Source organism: Hemiscyllium ocellatum, chromosome 15, assembly GCF_020745735.1.
Source record: "Hemiscyllium ocellatum isolate sHemOce1 chromosome 15, sHemOce1.pat.X.cur, whole genome shotgun sequence".
Taxonomy (NCBI): Eukaryota; Metazoa; Chordata; class Chondrichthyes; order Orectolobiformes; family Hemiscylliidae; genus Hemiscyllium; species Hemiscyllium ocellatum.
In genome coordinates, this window is record NC_083415.1 from 65,850,465 (window position 1) to 65,865,692 (window position 15,228).

General features: G+C 44.5%; 1 protein-coding gene across 2 annotated transcripts in view; it reads right to left on the reverse strand.

Moving 5' to 3' along the window:
- The window catches only part of LOC132822827 (potassium voltage-gated channel subfamily KQT member 2), a 164,884-nt gene extending 153,094 nt beyond the window's left edge, over positions 1-11,790 (reverse strand). For both annotated transcript variants that reach the window (XM_060836185.1, XM_060836184.1), the window contains exon 1: positions 11,390-11,790. In XM_060836185.1, coding sequence (XP_060692168.1) covers positions 11,390-11,703 — 314 coding nt within the window. In that variant the 5' untranslated portion in view covers positions 11,704-11,790. The remainder of the gene's footprint in view (positions 1-11,389) is intronic.
- Between the last annotated feature and the right edge of the window lie 3,438 nt (positions 11,791-15,228).

Here is a 15,228-nt window from a genome sequence, read left to right on the forward strand (position 1 = left end):
CAACATCCTTGTCAATCTTTTCTGAACCCTTTTAAGTTTCACAACATCTTTCTGATAGGAAGGAGACCTGAATTGCACACAATTATTCCAACAGTGGCCTAACCAATGTCCTGTACAGCAGCAACATAGCTTCCTCGACATTGTCCCTATTAAAGACTCCCAGGCCAATTGCAGACAGGGTTGGATATGGAGTAAAACTTCCTCTACACTTTTAATCTCCTGATTGAGACTTTTTGAGGAAGCGACAGATGATTGATGAGGACAGGGTGGTAGAAGTTGTCTTTATGACCTTTAGCAAGGCCTTTGGCAAGTGCCTCACAGCAGGCTGGTACAGAAGGTGAAGTCCCATGGCACACCTGGTCAGGCAGCCTCCTCTTACCCTGGTTCCTGGGCTCCTATTGGATTTTACACTTCTAATGACTCTAGCATTGATGTGTTCCCGGCCTCTGACTGATCCACAGCCAAATGGAAGCCGGGAAGGTTTCCTGAAGGTCCTGAGGACCAGGGTAATCATTGTTTGATTGGCAAATTACACCCAGACGCCAGCAGTTCTCCAGTTCAGGTCATGACCTTCTGGCAATACACCAACCTGAGACAGAATTAAAGGCCACTGGGAGTGGGGGGAGGGTCACCACCATGGAGTAGGGGAGGGGGTGTTGGTTGTGAGGAAGGAAGGAAGGGCCAAGTGTGGTTTTCAAAAGGACCCCCTCTCCCAGACACCATGTCCTTTGATCAACCAATGAAGACCTGACAATGGAGGCATACCCTCAGCCCCAACATCCAGAAACTGACAAAGAATCGCGGCAGAGCTCACTTCTCATAGTCCCTGCACACAGCAACTGTCCCATAAATGTTGGTCTCATCAGCAAGACCCACATCCCATCAAGTGGTGGACTTGGGCTCTGAACTCAGTGCCAGAGTATGACAGACTCAGGGTAAATAGCAAACACTGCAGTTATTGGTTGGAATGTGGTAGAGCTGCAATTCCAAGAACATCAGTATGCCAGAATAACTAACAGAGATAAGCTCTGATCATAAATCAGTCCGGAAGATGAAGGCGATCTGTGAGGATCTCTGCTGAGACCAATGGTTGTTCACAATTTACTTAAAAGATTTGCACTAAGAAATTGGAAAGTCAATTTCAGTGTTTGCAAACTGTCCTAAACTGGCTGGGACGTGAGTTACATTGTGCAAAGAGTTGGGGGGTATTGGCATGGGATTGACATGTGGTTTCCCTCCAGCTGGGGAATCCAGAACAAGGGGGCACCATCTCAGGACAGGAGGAAGATCATTTCAGATTGGGGAGTTGTGAATCTTTGAAATTTTCTACCATAGAGAGTTGTGGACATGACTTCATCGAATATCATTAAGGCCAGAGTCACCCAATTGTTGGTCCCTCCATAAATCAAGAGATGTCGAGCGGGTTGGAAAGTGAAGTTGAAGCTGAAGGTCAGCCATGACTGTACTGAATAGCGTAGCAGGCTCAATGGGCTGAATGGTCTTCTCGTTCTATTTTCGGCCTTCCAATACTCTTAAATGAGCTTCACTAAGGATAGCTGAAAATGTGTTGCTGGTTAAAGCACAGCAGGTTTCACTAAGGATACAAGAGCCAAATATTGTGGATGCTGGAAATCCAAAACAAATCAGGGGATGTTCAGCAGGACAAGCAACGTCTGTGGAGCAGGAGAATTGATGTTTTGGGCAAGAGCTCTTCATCAGGAATGGGTTTTTGCCCAATACGTCGATTCTCCTGCTCCTTGGATGCTGCCTGACCTGCTGCGCTTTTCCAGCAACACAATCTTGACTCTAATTTCCAGTTTTTGCATTACTCACTTTCGCCTAATGTCTGTGGAGCATTCTGATAGAATAATCACCAAAATCATTACATTAATTTCAGCCCCTCTCCAAAGATACTGCAAAGGATTTTCTCCGCTTTCTCACCAGACATGAACGAGAGGTTATATCTTGTTTAGAAAAGTAGGAGACCAATTCCTCTGTGTAAAAACAATCAAGGAGCAGATGGAACTCTGTGCAAACACAAGTCACTGGAAGCAGCAACACAGCATAAAAAGAAGCAAGGAAACACTGGGAACAAAAACAGAAGTTGCTGGAAAAGCTCAGCAAGTCTGGCAGCATCTGTGGAGTGAAATCAGAGTTATGTTTCGGGTCTGGTGACCCTGCCTCAGAATTCTGTTTTTCTACATTTATTTATTTTGTGGGGAGTGGGTGTCGCTGGTTGATTTCGCTTCTGATTTACAGCATCTGAAGTTCTTTCAGTTTTTGTTAAGGAAACATTGAGATTCAGTTCTAGTGAAGTGAGAAGGAGGGAACGCTGGTTAGACTGCTTTTGGAGTGCAGTGAGCAAGAAGTTCTGGTCTCCAGGTTATAAAAAAGGTTTAGAAGCATCAATGTTGAAGAGAAGATTCACTAGAATAGTCCTCACAGAGGATGCCTTTGATAAAAAGAAAGAATGAGGTGAGCTATTAGATGGTCAGTGTAGAGATAATGATCTCCAATTCTGGGCAAGAGAAGAACTAGGGACCATCATGTTGTGTTCTTGTGTACGTATGGTAGACTGTCACTTTAAGAGCCTGATCATGTGACAGGGAGGAATATAGTTGCTGCTTGCAGAGTGAACACCTCCTTATTAAAGTTCCTGCTATTTAACATTTCAACCAGCTGGTCCTTCTTGGGATGAAACACAAGGATATAATCATCAAAAAGGAATCCAGCAGGAAGCTTCTTTATCCAGACAGTGGTTCTAATATGGGGGCAGGAGTAGGGGTGGAGGGGTTTACATGAGGCATATTTAAGTACAGCTTCGGTAAGCACCAGGACAATAAAGGTATGAAAGGAAACATTAATGGCCTGAGGTCACAACTTTCCAAAGTGGGGGTTGAGACCCCATTTGGGTCACACACTGAAACGTGACCACAGCGATGTTCTGCAATGCACACACTCCCAGTTTCTGCCAGTCTCCCAGGACCCCGCCTCACCCTCACTGCTCACTCCCAGTCCTCACCAAGGGGATCACATGAATGTTCAAGGCTTGAGCTGGTCTCACCTCAGGAACTGCTCTGCACAGCACTGTTTGAGATGTAGCAGAATGCAAGGGAACTCGTGTGGAACGTAAACACTGGCAAGAGCTGTTGGGCTGAATGGCCTGATTTTGTAATTACTTTGCACGCAGCTAAATTTGAAGCAAAAGCAGGAATAAAGGGTTTCAGTCTCCCTCCAACTCTATTTTGATTTAGTCCCTGCCCTCCCCTTCACTGTTTTGATCACACAGCATTGCCCTTTGATGTGAAGGGCACTGCTTGTCACTGGCCACCCAGGTGTTTTCCTATCTTCCTGGTGGTGGAAATTGAATAAAGATTTGTGCACTTTGTGTCTCTCACTGTGTCACACAACCGCACACACACACCCCATGGGTGCTGGGGGAAAAAAAATAAGCACTAAAGAAAAAGAAAAAAAAGTATTAACAGGAGAAGGGCACTGCTGGTCATTGGCCATTTGGGTCTCTCCTTTCTTCCTGATGGTGGAAATTTAATAAAGATTTGTTGTTGCTTTTTTGCTTGTGAAGAAAAAAATTATGGAAAAAAAAAATAGGAGATTCAGAAAAAGGAAAAAAAAGAAAAAAAATCTGGATTAATGAGGGCACTGCTTGTCACTGGGAAAAAAAAGGAATAGCAAAGGTTACCGCAGTTAGGCGGTAGTGTGGGGTTATACAATAAAAAAAGGAAAAAAAAAAAGGAAAAAAAGGGACTTTTCACACAGCATTGCCCTTTGATGTGAAAGGCACTGCTTGTCTCTGGCCACCCGGGTGTTTTTCCTATTTTTCCTGGCGGTGGATATTGAATAAAGATTTGTACACTTTGTGTCTCACTGTGTCTCACACCTGCAAATAGAAAAAAAATTTAAAAAATAAAGGGTTTCAGTTCTGCTTTTTACATTCATTCATCACTCCAGTGGCTGGACCAGCGTTTATTACCCAGCCCTAATGGCTCCTCGATCGGAGTGGCTTACTAGGGCGATTTCAGAGGGCAGTTAAGAGTTAGCTAAATTACTATGGGTCTGAAGTCACATGTAGGCCAGACCAGGTGAGCATGGCAGATTTCCTTCCCTGAAGGACATTCATGTACCAGATGTTTTTTTAAGCAACAATTGGTTGCTATTTATTTGATTCCGATTTCACCATCTACTTTGGCAGGATTCAAACCCATATCCCAAGAACATTAAGCAGCATCTGAATAATCATCCCAGTGACTTTGTCATTACACCACTGCCTCAGGGCAGAGAAGATGAGGTTGTTCTCCATACAATTAAAAAAAAAGGGTTTGATAGAAAGTGGAAGAAAGTTCAATAGAAAAGGCAGATCTGTGGTTAAAAAAAAACCATGAAGGTGACAAAGATTATATTATGCAGCAAGTTATTACGACTGGAAACGTAGGGCCTCAGAACAGTAGAAGCAGATTCAATAATAACCTCAAGGAACAGGATAAATCTGAGGAAATTAAACATTTGCAGAACTGGAGATAGTGCAGAGAGAGTAGGACTAATTGGACAGCTCAGTTATAGGCTCGGTCCATTGCTGTGTTGTTTGATACTCTGATAAAGAATAACCATCACCTGAAAATGAGGTTAGAGCCTTAAATTTGTTCCAGGATGTAATTTATTGAGAACAATGCACACTGCAGTCTGCAAGGCAGAGTTTTTATATAATGCCAAATCTTCTTTGCTGACAGTGATTCTCAGCAGATTAACAGCATCATTGATAATAGCACTGCACAGTAATTCTGACAACATTCACTACCCAGCAATTGGTCATTGATTGCAATGATGTAACCACTGTTGTGTTCAGTGCCTTTTCTATAGGAATGATTAGGATACTGTGTTTTTTAAACCAAAGTAGATTGTCATTTTGACTCTGACATCTGATCAGGAACATTTGGGTATCAATCTGGTCACGTGTGGGTTTCACCAGAATATCTGAACACTCTTCCGATTAACCTTTGACTCAATCTTCTGCAATTGAAGGCCCTGTCAACTGTATTTGACCTATCACCCTCGTTTCCGCACTTGCCCCTTCCCATCACTAACAACAGTGTAATCGGGTTCCCCTTGTCCTCACTTTCCATCCCACCAGCCTCTGCATTCAAAGGATCATTCTCTGCCATTTTGGACAACTCCAGCAGAATGTCACCACCAAACTCACTGTCCCCTCACTCCCCCGCCTGCACTTCACTGGGATTGATCCCTCTGTGACACCCCAGTCCATTCCACAACCACCAACACCAAACCCCACCTTCCCATGGCATTTCCCCATGTAACTGCAGAAGGTGCAACACCTGCCCCTTCACCTCCTCCCTGCTCACCATCCAAGCACCTCATAGTCCATAAGACTATAAGTCATAGAAGCAGAAATTAGGCCATTCAGCCCATTGAGTCTGTTCAGCCATTCAATCTTGGCTGATAAATTTCTTAATCCATTCTCCCCGTAACCCTTGATCCCCTTGATACTCAAGAACCTACCTATCCATCTCAGTCTTAACTATACACGATGACCTGACCTCAACAGGCTTCTGTGGCAATAAATTCCATAGATTCCCCACTCTCTGGCTGAAGAAGTTTCTCCATATCTCTGTTCAAAAAGGTCTTCCCTTTACTCTAAGACCGTGCCCTCAGGTCCTAGTCTCTCCTACCATTGGAAATATCTTCCCATCATCTACTCTGTCCAGGCCATTCAATTAGATCCCCCCTCATTCTTCTAAACTCCATTGAGTATAGACCCAGAATCCTCAAGCATTCCTCAACCTTTCCAGGTGAAGCAGCATTTCACCTGGACCACCTCCAATCTTGTGGATTTCATTCACTGCACCCAATGTGGCCTACTCTACATCCTAGAAACCAAACACAGACTGGGTGACCACTTTGCGGAACACCCCTGTTCCATGTGTAGGCAGGGCCCTGACCTTCCCATAGCTGCTCAGTTGAACACAGCGTCCTACTCACATGCCCCACGTGTCTGTCCTTGGCATGCTGAATGTTCCTGTGAATCCCAGCACAAACTGGAGGAACAATATCTCAGCTTCAGACCAGGCACTTTACAACCTTCTGGGCTTAACATGGAGATCGACACCTTCAAACTGTGAACCCACTCCCATTCCTTCCTTTCTTTTAGCTTTATTTGTTACATTCTCTATCACGATGTCCAATCTCTCCCCTTCCCCCACCCCAGTGGGACTGTCTGTTCTTTCCAATCTAACGGTTAGACATGCCTTTGTTCTGCCGTTCTCACATTCCAATCATTTAATCTGAACAATCTGCACCCGTACTCCTCCAGATCTCTTCCAGCACTCCAGATGCTGCTCCCTCCACACTTCACATCAGCTCTGGACCAAGAGTTAATGGGACTTGAAACGTTAGTTCGCTCTCTCTCTCTCTATGGATGCTGTCTGACCCGCTGTGATCTCCAGCATTTGTTATTTTCACTACAGATTCCAGCATCTACAGAATTTTGCTCCTTCCATTTCCAAAGTACCTTTCAGAACCTCAGGACCATCCCAAACCACTTCACAGCCAATGGCGTGTTTTTTCCAAGTGGAGTCACTGCTGTCATGTATGAAATGTCGCAGTCAGATTGTGTACAGCAAGCTCCCACAAACAGATAATTAGATAAGACCTCAAAAATCAATATTTTAATGATGTTAGTCACAGAATTCCAAACAGGAACAGTACAATTCCTAATCTCAGTAATTTATAGTCCAGCTCACATTTTCCTGAACTATAGTCGAGGATGGACTTCCTGAAAGGACGCTGAAAAAAGATTCAAAACTAACTTTCAGAAAGGAATTGGATACATTATCAAAATTAAGAAGAATTGCAAGACATTTGGGAAAGAGCAGGAAAGAGGGACTAATTATCTTACTCTTTCAAAGCACCAATACTATAACAGTAAGATTTTCATCATTCTCACAGTCCCGGATGGAACTCACATAATCCAAATGTAAATAAACACTGTGTAGTTAGTGGTAGATAAAAACTACTCGAGAACTCTAACAGCTAGAACATCACATGAAATTATCCCTTAGCACATAACCAGTCAATAGTTAATAATGTTTTACAGATTGGAAAAAGACAATCTATCCAATTCTGTCTTTCTGCTGATAGAAACACAGCATTTCACTCATAAACCTGCTTAAAATGTACATGGACCTGCTCTGCTTCTTCTCAGTGGATGGGAATTATTCAATCAAAGGATATTTTGACTTATTCAGAGGCAGTTACAAGCAGGGACAATTATTTCCTCATTGACTCCAAAATATTAAAGAACAAAATAATTATTTACACAATTCACTGGCAGTATATTGATAAGCTGAAACACAAAGAAACCAATCACAATCTGCTCAGAGATGATTAAGTCAGCAATAAAATGATCATTGATTGGGTCATTGGAAAGTTGAATCAAAGTTTTTGCCCGTACAATACAAAGGAAGAGGAGGCCATTCAGTCCATCAAGCCTATTCCACCATTGGATGCAATGACTGCTGATCTGTGACAGAAGTTCATGTGCCAATATCCCATCATACCTCTTTTCAAACATAAATCTGAGATTATTAGATTAACAATTACAGGTAATTCAACGTCATCTGATGGGTAGAAGAGAACTACACGATTCTACCATCCTTTGCGTGATGAAAAGGTTTGTTCTAATTTCTACAATATGTGCTTAACTCTAGACTCCCCATCCAACAAACATATCGAGAGGGAGAAATCACCCTTTAATTAATCATCTAAACTAGTGGAATGTATTTCCTTAACTTGCGTTACCTCTCCTAGTAATTCAACACTTGAACTCCAAGTTTTATTCTGGTAAATCCACACTCTACTCCCTCCAAAACCAATTTATTTTTCCGAAGATGTCAGGTCCAGATTTGCTAACGATGCTCCAATTGTGGTCTAACCATGACTTTGCATAATTCAAAGTTAAAATGATAAGTTGCTGGAGAAACTCAGCTTATCTCACAGATTATTTGGGAGAGAAATAGAGTTGAGAGTCCAATATGATTCTTCTTCAGCACTGAAGTGGGCTGTAAATTATGGCTTATAGATACTTTCTAGTCAGATATGTTCTGACGCATCATTGGATGATATGGGGCTTGAACCCAGGCTTTCCTATTCCAGAGGTAGGGACATTGCCAGTATACCATGAGAGTTTCCTAAAATTCTGGCTTGTGTGTAGTGGAAACAAGGAGGAGAAGTGAGTGGAACTGATAGGAAAGCTGCCCAGAATAAAAGGCATAATGAGCACTAATGCAGTAGACCCCTCCCCCAAGTAGTAAGTTGTAATTTTCCAAACTCCTTCCGTTCTGAAGAAGTCACAACAGACTCAAAACATTAACTGTCTTTCTCCCTCCACAGATGCTGCCAGATCTGCTGAGCTTCTCCAGCATTTCTTTCAGATTTCCAGCATTCACAGCACTTTGCTTTTATATTTGTACAATTCAAACATAGCTCTTATCCCCTTGTGACCCCATTCCCTCGACAGCAAGATGAACAGCCTATTAGCCTTTGAGATCTCCAGACCTGTTTGTGTATTTTTCTCAAACTACGTGGCTCCCTGGCCTTCCACTGTTTCCAACACTTTCAGCCTCCCTGGCCTCCTAGTTTTCTCAGGTCCAAAGTGAGTGACTTCACATGTGTGCACTTACAATTAGGGTCTGTTAGCTCAGTTGAAGTTACCATGAAGGACACTCCTTCTCAACCTCTCCCCCTCACTTGAGGCACGGTGACCCTCAGGTTAAACCATCCCCAGGAATCTCTTCCTAATGGAACAGCAGGACTATGGTAACTTTACCTTTAGCATTTTTACATAGAATTCTATCTGCTGCATTTCACACATTCACCCAATCTATCAGTATCTTTTAATAACGTTATCCTTCCAATTACAACGCCACAATGTTTCTGTGCCAGTGACGATTTTGGCTGCTTGGCTTCCAATCCCATCATCTAACCTGTTAACATTATGGTGAGTAATTAAAGCCCCAGAACAAATCCTTGGAGATCACGTTCTGCTGAGTCCAGGAGGCACACATCATCCTTATTCTCCATCTACTACTGTTTAGTCAAATTTCTAACCAAGCCAACAATTCATCTTCAACTCCTTGAATTTCAACTTCAGTTAACAATTTTCAGAAGGGACTTGACCAAATACCTTCTGGACATCTCTAAGAATAATATTTCAGGTCAAAATCCTGGAATTCCCTCCCCAAGGGGCATTGTGGGTCTATTTACAGCACATGGACGGTAGCGGTTCAAAAAGGCAGCTCACCCCCACCCCTAGAGTCAGCTCTTCAAATACAACGCAAAGTTCTGTCCAGGATTTCCAAGTCCTGTTGGTGTGTAGCAAAATGGTACATTTGCATGGACCAACACCACAGCATTAACTAGTGGTCAGTGCCTGCAACGACATCATTACAGGAAGTGTTTACATACATTATTTGCATTCTAAACATTTGTTTATTTTGTCTGGCCAGCAAAGCCCACACTCCAATAATACACAGTACTGTACACCAAAAATCTAACAAGACGGTAACCTGAAACAGATACTAAAATTCCCTCTTGAGCTCACTGTATTATGTTGAGACTAATATGTTAACAGACATAATGAAACCCCACCAACATCATAAATCTGCCAAATCCAACTCAAACCCTCATTGCCAAACACTTGGATAGATTGTCTGAGCTTGCAAAATTACATTTAAATCAAAGATGCTAAATGTTGACTGGCAGCTAGTCAGGGAAATTGTGCTCAGCCCTGATTCTCAGGCCCTGATCAGGAGCTTATTCACTCTCTCTATCCCTTTCTCTGGGTATTTCACACTTTCTCTCTGAATCTCTCTCTCTCTCTCTCTCTCCCCCTCCCCCGTTTCGCACACTCTCTATTTCTGTCTCTCTCTATTTCACTGTGTCATTTTCTCTCTCTCTGTCAGTTGCTCTCTCTATCAGTTTCTCTTTCTCTCACGCTCATCGATCCAAAGGATTTTTTTTTGCTGATTCCTCTAGTTTACACTCAGGCTTCACCGATTCTCAAGACGCTGAGAGAGGAAAAACGTGAAATTTTGCAGCAACAGATTCTCACAGACAGAAACGAACAGGAATATGCTAAAACATGGACTGACACAGGAAATAAAGCAGCAGCTGATATTTTTTCCCCGCTCAGTCAGTGGAGTTGCATGTTACCAATGATCAAAGCCGTGTGTGTGTCTGTGTGTTTCTGCCTGTCTGTCTGTGCGTGTGTCTGTGTGTGTATTTATATCTGTCTGTGTGTCTCTATTTGTCTATGTGTTTCTGCCTGTGTGTCTGTGTGTGTCTCTATTTGTCTGTGTGTGTATGCATTTGTGTCTGTCTGTGTGTCTATGTGTCACTATTTGTGTTTCTGCCTGTGTATCTCTGTCTGTCTGTGTGTGTCTACGTGTATGCATTTGTGTGTGTCTGTGTGTGTCACTATTTGTCTGTGTTTCTGCCTGTGTGTGTGTGTGTATATTTGTGTGTGTCGGTGTGTATGTATTTGTCTCTGTGTGTCACTATTTGTGTGTGTGTGTGTGTCACTATTTGTCTGTTTCTGTGTGTGTGTATGTATTTGTGGGTGTCTGTGTGTATCACTATTTGTCTGTGTTTCTGCCTGTGTGTGTGTGTGTGTATTTGTGTGTGTCTCTGTGTGTGTATTTGTGTGTGTCTGTATGTGTCACTATTTGTGTGTGTGTGTGTATTTGTGTGTGTCTGTGTGTGTATTTGTGTGTCTCTCTGGGTGTGTATGTGTGCGTCTGTATGTGTCACTATTTGTGTGTGTCTGTGTGTGTCTGTGTGTGTGTATGTATTTGTGTGTGTCTGTATGTATCACTATTTGTGTGTGTCTGTCTGTGTGTATGTATTTGTGTGTGTCTGTCTGTGTGTGTCTGTATGTGTCACTATTTGTGTGTGTCTGTGTATGTGTCTGTATGTGTCACTATTTGTGTGTGTCTGTGTGTGTCTGTCTGTGTGTGTATGTGTCTGTGTGTGTCACTATTTGTGTGTGTGTATGTATTTGTGTGTGTGTGTCTGTGTGTATGTATTTGTGTGTGTCTGTATGTGTCACTATTTGTGTGTGTCTGTCTGTGTGTGTATGTATTTGTGTGTGTCTGTCTGTGTGTGTATGTGTCTGTGTGTGTCACTATTTGTGTGTGTGTATGTATTTGTGTGTGTCTGTCTGTGTGTGTGTGTCTGTATGTGTCACTATTTGTGTGTGTCTGTGTGTGAAAACCCTCAGACTGCGACAGAGGGAGGATTTTATCCCGCCCCAGCCCCAGCCCCAGCCCCAGCCCGGTCCCGGTCCCGGGCTCTCACTTACACATAAGCGTGGTAGATGAAAGCCCATCCCCGGGGTCTCTCCAGGACATTGTACATAAAGTTCTGCAGTTTTCTGTAGAACGCGTTCCTTTTGGGTCGCTTGCGCCCACCGGAGCGCGGTTTGCCCAGGATGCTGCCGCGTTTGGTCCCCTCCGAGCCGGCGATGAGCAGAGCTCCGTCCCGGGTACAGGAGGAGTCCGCCCCGGCGCTGAGCGCAGCCTCGGGGCCTCCATCGATACCGACGAAGCCCACCCGGAGCCGCTTCTCCCCGGGGCCGGCACCAGCCTCCCCGTTCCTCTTGGGTTTCTGCACCATCTCAGCTCGCCGGCCGCCTCCAGCGGGGATTCCCTGGGATCATGCTGTGCACTGGCTCTGCCCCCCCTAAGGGGGGGGGAGGGCGTGTTTCCTCTGCTCTCTCTCGGTCAGCCAGCTCCCCTCCCACCCCCAAACCGAGCTGGAGACAATGAATCCAGGCTCAGAAACCTCACAGCACCTCCTCCACCATCCGCCCATTCATCCCCAGGAAAACTGCACTTGCGCAGCACAGGCACACACACAGAGAGAGAGAGACACACACACACACACAGACAGAGAGAGAGACATGCACAGAGAGAGAGACACACATACACAGAGACACAGAGAGAGAGAGACACGCACAGAGACACACACATACACAGAGATAGAGACACACAGACACACACACACAGACACAGAGAGAGAGACACGCACAGAGAGAGACACACATACACAGAGATAGAGACACACACAGACACAGAGAAAGAGAGACACACACAGAGAGTGAGAGAAGCACACACAGACACAGAGACACACACACAGAGACACAGAGAGAGAGAGAGAGACACAGAGAGAAAGAGACACAGAGAGAGAGAGACACACACACAGAAACAGAGAGACACGCACACACACTCACGCAGAGGGAGACACACACAGACACATACAAACACACAGAGACTCACACAGAGAGAGATACACACACAAACACACAGAGAGAGACACGCACACACACACAGAGAAAAACACGCACAGAGAGAGAGACACACACACACACAGACACAGAGAGAGAGCGACACACACACAGACACAGAGACACACACAGAGACTCGCACACAGACACAGAGAGAGACACACACACACAAACAGAGAGAGAGACACACACATACAGACAGAGAGAGAGACATTCACACACACAGATACACACACAAACACAGAGACACACACACAGACAGACACAGAGGGAGACACACATACACACACACACAAAGACACAGAGTGAGAGAGACATACACAGAGACACGCACACACACACACACACAGAGAGAGAGATACACACAGACACAGAGAGAGAGAGAGACACACACACACACAGAGACACGCACAGACAGACAGAGAGACACAGAGAGAGAGAAAGAGACACAGACAGACAGAGAGAGAGAGACACACACACAGATAAAGAGAGATACGCACACACATTGACAGACAGACACATAGACACACATTGACTGACAGACACATATTGACAGAGACACATAGACACATACACACACACATTGACAGACACACATATACAGACACAAACATACAGACACATATAGACAAACACAGACAGAGACACTCACACAGATAGATAGAGACACACAGAGACAGAAAAAGACACACACAGACAGACAGAGACACATGCAGAGATTGGGACGGGGGAAGGGAGAGAGAGAGCAAATCTTTAACTCCTTCAGATCTAATCCACAGCCCCTCCACAGCCACACCCATGGGGGGAAATCTCCCTCCCAATCCAGATTGACGGCTTTATGCTGAAATCTCATTATGCAGGAGGCCGTTCTGTCCATGTCCAAGAAATTTACAAGGATGTTGCCAGGGTTGGAGGGTTTGAGCTATAGGGAGAGGCTGAATATGCTGGGGCTGTTTTCCCTGGAGCATGAGAGGCTGAGGGGTGACCTTATGAGAGGTTTACAAAATCATGAGGGGCATGGATAGGGTAAATAGACAAGGTCTTTTACCTGGCATGGGGGAGTCCAGAAGTAGAGGGCATTGGTTTAGGGCGAGAGGGGAAAGATATAAAAGAGACTTAAGGGGCAACTTTTTCACACAGAGGGTGGTACATGTATGGAATGAGCTGCCAGAGGATGTGGTGGAGGCTGGTACAATTGCAACATTTAAAGGGCATTTGGATGGGTATATGAATAGGAAGGGTTTGGAGGGATATGGGCCGGGTGCTGGCAGGTGGGACTAGATTTATTGAGGATATCTGCTCAGCATGGATGAGTTGGACTAAGGGTACAGCTCTGTAAAGCTCTATGACCTCCCTACCTTCCCCTCTCCTCTTGCCCTCCAATGTCTTCTTTATTCCTTCAGGAATTGACACACCCCCATTCCTAATGGAATCTGCTTTCATCTGTTTCAGGCTCGAGATCACAGCAAACTATTTCAAACCCCACCCCCACCAACCACCCCTTGCTTATTTAACTATTTCTGTTTGAGACTAATAGCAGCAGGATTCTGAAGAAGGGTCACTGGAAACATTAACTCTGTTTCTCTCTGCACAGATGTTGCTAGACCTGCTAGGTTTCTCAAGCCATTCCTGTTTTTTTGTTTCAGATTTGCAGCACCTGCCATTCTTTAGTGACTCCAGAAACTCTCCCTGGCTTACTTACCAACTCAGAGATATCTACCTACTGAGACAAGGCTGACCTTTTGTAGGAGCCTTTGGGAGCAGCCCTTTCACCCCTCGTGATTCACCGTTCATCAAATACTCCTGTTCTGATCCTATTTCCCAGCACTTGGCCTGTAGTCTTGTTTCCTGTGGCATTTCAAGTATTCACCTAAATAAATCTTCAGTGACTGAAGGTTTCCCCACAGAGTTCCAGATTACTCACAGCCCTCTGGGTGACAAATTGTTTCCTCCAATCTCCTGTAAAGCTCCTGCTCCTTCCCTTAACCCCTTGGTTACTGACCCCTCTACCAAGGACAAACATTTCCTGTATCTAGTTCTGAAGAAGGGTCACTGGACTCAAACTGATTCTATCTTTGTTTTTCTCTCTCTCTCTCTCCACAGATGCTGCCAAACCTGCTGAGTATCTCCAGCAGTTTCTGTTTTTGCTTGCTTCAGATTTCCAGCATCTGTAGCTTTTATTTTTGTTTCTCCCTATCTACCAAGTCTATGCTCCTGAGAACTTTTGTACACCTCAATTAGATCTCCCCTCAGCATTGCCTGGGCAATACGTACTCTCTCTTCATCGCTGAAATACTCCATCCCAGACAACATCCTGGGGAACGTCCTCTACATCCCCTCCAGTGCAATGACTTCCTTCCTACAATGTGGTGACCAGAGCTGCACACAATACTCCAGCTGTGGCCTGACTAACGTTATCTACAGCTCCATCACAGATCTTGCATTCAATGCCTCAACTAATTAAGCTAAGTAGCGCATATGCCTTCTTAACCAGCATATACTGCCTGTCTTACAGCCTTCACAGATCAATGGATACACACAACTCCAAGTTACTCAATCCTCTGTACTTTCTAGGGTTCCACCATACAGCATGTACTCCATCGCTTTGGAAGTCCTCCAACTCATACTTTTCAGGATTAAACTCCATTTGCCTCTGTTCAGTCCATCTGACCCGTCAATCTCTAGGCGCTGCTTCCATCACACCTTCCAGTCAAATATTTGACCATAGGGAGCACTACGACTAAGCCTGATCCTGTATTTCCCTGTTGTTGAGACTGTCTCCCTTGAGTAAATAATGGACACCGTAACAAAGCAGTTTTGTGACAGGAGAAAGTGAGGACTGCAGATGCTGGAGA